Source organism: Apteryx mantelli, chromosome 7 (genome assembly GCF_036417845.1).
Source record: "Apteryx mantelli isolate bAptMan1 chromosome 7, bAptMan1.hap1, whole genome shotgun sequence".
Classification (NCBI taxonomy): domain Eukaryota; kingdom Metazoa; phylum Chordata; class Aves; order Apterygiformes; family Apterygidae; genus Apteryx; species Apteryx mantelli.
Genome location: NC_089984.1, coordinates 28,389,717 through 28,396,466, shown reverse-complemented (window position 1 = coordinate 28,396,466; position 6,750 = coordinate 28,389,717). Strand labels below are relative to the sequence as shown.

General features: G+C 56.6%; 1 protein-coding gene across 4 annotated transcripts in view; it reads right to left on the bottom strand.

Annotated features, from left to right (window-relative positions):
• Positions 1–55: 55 nt before the first annotated feature.
• The window catches only part of DNMBP (dynamin binding protein), a 29,208-nt gene continuing 22,513 nt past the window's right edge, over positions 56–6,750 (bottom strand). Inside the window, exons 7-16 of one of the 4 annotated variants that reach the window (XM_013955003.2) lie at positions 6,403–6,420; positions 5,542–5,741; positions 4,722–4,852; positions 4,376–4,480; positions 4,017–4,145; positions 3,184–3,516; positions 2,532–2,714; positions 2,256–2,454; positions 1,660–2,114; positions 56–1,343 (exon numbers count right to left, since the gene is read on the bottom strand). In XM_013955003.2, the coding sequence (XP_013810457.1) occupies positions 1,158–1,343; positions 1,660–2,114; positions 2,256–2,454; positions 2,532–2,714; positions 3,184–3,516; positions 4,017–4,145; positions 4,376–4,480; positions 4,722–4,852; positions 5,542–5,741; positions 6,403–6,420 (1,939 nt within the window). In that variant the 3' untranslated portion in view covers positions 56–1,157. The remainder of the gene's footprint in view (positions 1,344–1,659; positions 2,115–2,255; positions 2,455–2,531; positions 2,715–3,183; positions 3,517–4,016; positions 4,146–4,375; positions 4,481–4,721; positions 4,853–5,541; positions 5,742–6,402; positions 6,421–6,750) is intronic. The other 3 variants (XM_067300095.1, XM_067300094.1, XM_067300096.1) reach the window with 3 other exon arrangements.

The window sequence follows — 6,750 nt, the reverse complement described above, 5'->3', positions numbered from 1 at the left end:
GTCTGCAGGCTCTGCCAGCCACTCCTTCCCATTTTCCTGATGCTTGCACAGGCACTTTCTATACACAAGGGCAAATCTTTATTTACAGAGCAGCAGTACAGGGGACAGAAACACTCCTGCCCTCAGGAGAAGGGAGCATCCCTCCTCTAAGGCATGGCAGCAGTGGGTAAGCACACCACCCCAGCATGGGGCAGCACATCTCTCCTGGGGAGAGCCTTGCCCTCCCAGAACAAAGCACCATTGCCAGAGCCCTGCAGCAAGTGCAGGCACGACTGAGTCCTGGTCAAAGCCTGAACAAAATCAGGCTCCAGGACAGAGCCTGCTCTTTGCCTTCTGCCCTGCCCCAGCCCAGAGTAGCCACATGGGCGTGCTGGTGCAGATGGGTCTTGGGGACTGGAGACAATGCAGTGACAAGGGAAGATGGTGTTGGGACCTTCGGCTCACCTGGGAGACAGGAATGCAATGGCTGCTGCTAGCAGTGGAGCCTGGAGCGGCCCCAGCCCCAGGGAGCCCAAGCAGGCAAACATAACATGGTGGGAAGCTCTGCTGTGGGCTTTCTTGGCTGCTGGGTCTACTGGCCCTGCAGCTGAACTACTCACAGCAATCCTCAGAGCAACTGCTCTGGGCAGAGCAGAGATGTCCCACCCTGACGTCCTGCACAGAGACAGGCTCAACCAGGCTCAGCAACAGCAGGAGATGGCCACAGGGAGCCTGGTCACAGGGCCCAGGTTTCTTTTAACACTATTTGGCTAAGGGTGGACCCTGGAAACTCAGCAATAGACTTCCACACATCATTAAATCCACAGCAGCTCTTCGGCCTTAGTGAAGCTATTTCCTCCTGGACCATGGCCCCACGCCATGCTCACCTGCTACCAGCTGGACACAGGAGGAGCAAGCAGCCCAGGGTGAAGGCAACTTGACCCTGCCCTTGCACAAGCAGCCTGTCCCCTACCTGCCCTTGCCAGCCCACTCTTCCCACTCCCCGTGGCAGCCAGTGCGGCAGGGTTTGGGAGCACTGTGCAGCTGTGAGGGACACAGCCACAGCCCCTCAGGGCAAGCAGGGCAGGCTGCAGCAGCCAGCAGGGCCGGCCAGTCTCCCTGAGCCCCAACTGTCCCAGCAGGAACAAGGCACGGGGTGCAGGCTCCTGCCCTTCGCCTCACGTGTACTCTGTCTTTCGGATGTAACTGGAGGGCACGTAGCCCTGCTTCCCGTGCGCCTCGGCCAGCCACCACTCTCGATTGCCTGTGATGTCCTCAAACTGCAGGATCCTGAGTCTCTGGTTAGCTGACACACTCAGTTCATTGGCATTTCGGCCTTTGAAAGTGTAGAGAGCGTAATAGACCTGTCGGGCAGAGGGACAGCACGTGTCAGATGGCCTGTGCAGTTCAAGGCACTCAGCAGGTCCCTCATCCTGGCCTCTACCAGAGCCAGCCCAATCTGCCTCCCTCAGGAGAGAAGATGCCCATTCACACCCTAGTTTTATGCATCTGCACATCCACCCCTGGGAGAAATGGTGCCATCCTCTGCCTCAGCCCCTTGGGACACCTCACACCTCTCACTGATAGCTCTCAGGGAGGAGGATGGTTCAGCCCCCCCCACTCAAGTGTGGTGTTCAGCCCTCAGCCACCCCACAACTCCCCGTTCAGCTGAGGGCTCACCTGGTTGCCCTCTGACTCGCTGCTCTCCAGCCCAGAGTCTCTGTCCTCCACCGAGAGCGCAGGCCTGAAATGTGCTTTGGTGGGGTGTCCATTGCGAGGGCTGGGGCTGCACCCTGGCTCAGGGCGGCTGTGGCGGCGTTGAGATGACACTGTTCCGGCCTCCAGGGGGGCCGTCCTATCACTGGAGCCAAGCTGGGGCTGACAGGGGGAGTCCATCTCTGAGGGGGGCTGTGAGGACTGGTACAGGTCTCCCGGGGAGGCAGAGTCCTGTAGGGATTTCTGAGTGAAGGTCACGGCTGCCCCGCTGGGGCTGAAGGTCAGCGTGGTGTTGCTCTGGGGAGAGGAGCTGCTGTGTTCAGACTCATTGGAAGAGTGGCTGCCCACGGAGATGTCCGACTGACTGCGGCGCGGGTTGTAGGGCTTCAGAAAGGAGCTGTACACAAAGCCTTTGGTCACTGTGGAGAGGGAGAAGGGAGCTCAGACCAGGGAGCAGCAGAGACTGCAGGAGGGGAGGCGCAGCAGGGCCAGAGCCTCTAGCCCCCAGCTGAGGGCAGTGAGGGTCCTGCCCTGGGGGCCAGCAGGCCAGGGCCACCTACCCCCATTGTCTATGAGCCAGCGATTCTGGCTGCCCATAGGGTCTTTCTTCTTGATGACACCCACGATGTCTCCCTCCAGCAGTGAGACATCCAGGTCTTGGGCAGCATTGAAATTGCGGTCTGCCTGGAAGAGATTGTCTGGGGGATACCGGGCCAGGAGGGCAGCTCGGATGTCATCTGACTGCAGGAGGTAGCTGGGCTGGAAAGGAACAAGGTACACATGAGGGGTTGTCCTGGCTCCCCAGCAAGCCCCGACATGGGGCAGAGGGGACTCACCAAGCCAACGAGCGGCTGCCGCCGAGCAGACTGACGCTCCATGCTCTTCCTCTCAAAGGACCTCTTGGGAGCTGCCTGGGACTCTGGGAAGAAGGTGAAGGCCTGGAGCTGCTGGAGGACTCGACCATGCTCTTCCTGGAAGATGGCAATGAGGTTCCCCTCCCTGCCGGCCACCTTCAGCAACTGGAACCAGAGCAGGGTTGGGGGTCACAGTTAGGTGACAGCCACCGGCAAAAGTAGCTGAGAGCTATGGCAGAGACCACACCAGCTCCCAGGCCAAGCAGGGCTCTGAGCCCTGCCTGTGACTTGCATCAGGGCTGGATTTGCAGCACTGTCAGGACCCAGCTCTGAGTGATCCCCAAACTCAGGCCCTGAGATTCTCCCAGGCAAATGCCACCTGCCACTGCTCCGGGAGCAGCCAGAGCATGAGTCTCATCTCCAACATCTCTAAACACAACTGCATCTTGACCAGGCAACCCCTGCCTGCGAACAGCCCGCAAAGAGCCCTCCCTGAGGCACTCAGAGCCTGAAATTGCAGCAGCAGCAGCTTCTCCTGCAATGGGATGGATCTCAGAGAGGCTCAGGGGGCAGCCCTACATCGAGAGCAGTGCTGTAGTGAGCGCCACACACTAGCTTTGCTCCGGGAACCCACCGACAACAGGGGTCTCAGTTCCTCCAGGGCCAGGCGTACAAAGTCACAGTGAGCCTCGGCATAGCCCCGCACGCAGCTGGCAAACAGCTCCTTGGCAAAGCGCTGGAACTTGGGCAGCTCGTCCAGCAGCTGGGCGTTCAGGGCCTCGTAGTTGTTGCGGGCTGACTGCAGCTCCTCCAGTGTTCGTTTGTCCTTCAGCTTCTCCGCTCGCTCCGTGCAGTTGTGGAAGTCGAGGAGCTTGTCGAAGCGCTTCTGCACAAGCTTGTGTGGCCCCGTGAACATGCTCAGCAGCTGGTTCAGGGGCGAGCTCACCAGCCGCTCTGTCCGCTCTTTCTGGTGGACAGAGACGCAGGGAGCAGGTGAAATGAGCTGCTCCAGATCTCACCTCTCCCCTGCCCTGCCACAAACACCCACAGCTCATTCTCTGGCACACAAGACTCCCAGGACAGCGTAGGGTCCTTTTTCCAGATACCACTCAACAGAACTCCAGAGGTCCCTTCCCACATCTCACTCTATAATCCCATGTAAATATGCCAGCATGGGCAACCCTCTGGGAGGGATGTAAACCACTCACACAGGGGGCTGCGCCCCTTTGGGTAGGGCTGAAAAAATGTGTCCTGAACAGGCATGCTCAATGCACCACACAAGCCCACAGGCATCAAAGCTCTCAGGAGGGGAAGAGTCGAATGGAGGTGCTCACACCTTTCCCAGGCTGTGCTGCCCTCCCTGCAGCATCCCACGGTCAGGAGGGCTCTTCTGCCTGTCTGTACCTAGCCCTGCAGAGAGAGCCCCTGAGGGGAGCCTCCAGTGCGCGAGGGTACAGGCTCACTCACAAAGTTGGAGAAGAGCTGGTCACTGATGAGCCGATTCACTTTCTGGAACTGGTCCAAGTCCCCACTGCCCTTCTCTGTGCACAGGTCCCACATGCTCACCGCTGCCAGAGCCTTCATGCAGGCCGACTCCTGTGCCAGGGACACACAGTCAGCACAGCCACGCTTGGTGCCTAGGAGAACGGGCCTCCTGGCACAGGCCCACACTGCCAGGGGCAGCCTGAGGACCTCCCCAGGGCAGCCCAGAGCAGAGAACACACCCAGGCAGTGCTGTGGGCAGGAGCACTGGCAGGTGCACACCATGCAGGCTGGAGCGGCAGCACACAGAGAGCCCCATGGGCATCACACCCAGATAGACTCACCCGGACATGCTGCAGGTAGAGGGAAAGGTCCCGGATGAAGGACTTGATCAGCCGCTCCTGCATCCGGAAATTTTTCTCTGTCTCCTCAAAGGCCTCATCCTTCAGCTATGAGAGAAAATAACTCAAGGGAAGCAATGCAGAAAGCTGGCACCTCCTAGAGTGCAAGATGGGGGGCCTCCTGCCCACAAGCCAGAGAGCAGAGTTGTGTGGCTCAGACCCCAGGCTCACTCTGCCCTGCCCTGGATCTAAAATACTCGTCAGGGAAGGGGTGGGGAGGGGCAGTGGGTATTGCCATCTCCTCAAGCATCACAGAGTGTAAGTGCCCCTGGCACTTGATACATGTTACCTGAGGGGCAAAGCCTGTGAGATGCTTGAGATGGCTGCTCACGCGGTTGGATTTCTTGATGATGGAATGGAAGTTGAGCTTGGAGATCTTCTCCATGAGGCTATCCTCATCCCCTTTCCGGTACTTTAGCACTAAAGAGATTGATGTAGAAATCAGAACCCTCACCAGCCCAATGCCTGTGTCTTATGCTGCTTCAACAACACTCGCCTTGCTGGATCTCTCCTTCCCATCCTTCCTAAGCCTCTGTAGTCCCAAGTGCCCCATGCTTCATATCATCTCTGCAATCCAGCACTGTGCTTGCCACCTGTAATGTTCCTGCTTGGCTCTGGATCTGCCCTGCAGTTTGCAGACCCACTACTCAAACAAACTCTTTCAGCAGGAATATACGTAGCATTAGCATAAGATAACATAGGAGCTGGCATACAATAACCATTTGACATACACAAGGTACTGCCCTAACAGATTAATTCCCTACCTGTGTTCTTCAAAATAGCAATTTTTAACTGAAAATATCTATTATTTTGTCTTAACTATTTTTGTTTTCATTTGGTAGGCACATGATCAGCAATTGCATACATTTCATATCACTGTATCACAAGAAAATCATGTCATATATGTACTGCATTGTTCTTTGTGTACTGTATCTCATGCTTAGATTTTTAAATGCACTTCTTTTAATATACTGCTGTGAAGGCACAGTCTATTGAGAGCAGATTCCCTGCACTATTGTGGTTGCAAGCTAATGCTCTGGAGTTGACAGACTCCAATTTCAGTACATCCACTCCTGTCCCTTGCTCCCCAGCTCTACCCAACTACTCACCCAGGTCCTTCCGGCGCTTGTATTCGTTGATGTTGACATTAATTTCTTTGACTGCAAGGACAGCAGCTGTGAGAGGCGCCTTGTCAGGGTGAGACTCAGGGGTGGCGCTCAGCAGCTCCATCAGCAGCAGCGGGTACCGCATCACCCTTTGCACTGGCTTGATGAGGAATGAGCCCAGGTTAATGTAGTTTGTGCAGCCCCTGGGAAGTTGGGACAAAGGAGATGCACCAGGTTTCAATCCAGCTGTGCAAAACAATTCCTGCCCCCTTAAACCAACCCCAACCAGACCCAGAGCACCAACACCTCTAACTTCCTAAGTCACTGCACCCTCATCTCCAAACCTGTTGCACTCCTGAACCCACCAAGATCTCAAGTCAGCTCCAGGCTTTCCAGACCTCTGACATACTAAGTGACCTTCCTAGCCAGGCTGCCATTGGTCCCACCATGAAATCCCACAAGCGCACAGCCTCAAACTTACCAGAGCTCCATGCGCCTCAGCCTCCATCCTACCACCCTGGTTGTATGTTTACAGCCCCAATCTGACCTGCAGTGCAGAACGGGCTGACTGTGCTCAGGACTTCAGCCTGCACACAGCTCTCCTAGGGGCTGATGGCTACCAAAACCTTTCTTCTGCCCAAGACCCCCTATCTTGCCTCATCATCTGCCAACACTCCCTGTCTGTGTAGCCCATCTATTGCCTGTCACAATCCTATCCACAGATGCCACGCTCCTCCTCAGCTCCACAAGGTACTGTTAGAGCCCCCAGGCATGCACACAGCTGGTGGTGAAAGGTTAGTCATAAAGGGGCAGCCAGGCCAAGACAGACAGGCAAGCTGGGACCAACAGGAATGAGACACTTACCACTCACTGTACAGGCTCCTGCCGGCCCACAGAGTGCCAAAAAGCAAAGAAAAGCAACTGGTTAACAGGGTGATAGGCGTGCAATCCCGCAGCCAGTGCCTTCACCCCATCTTGTAACGACACTGCCAACACAGTGGGCAGTGCTGTCCCAGAGCAGCAGCTGGTGCTGCCAGCTCCCGGGGCACTAACTTCCACAAGCTGGAGCCGTGGTGTTTGCTGAGCCAGGCAAAGTGGCTTGTTTCCTCACCCACCATGGTACAGCAGGGCTTGAACCCTTTACCCAGGACACACTGCCTTTTCCATACCTTGGTGGCTTCTGCCCAGCATTTAAGGGGGGCTACAGCTGTC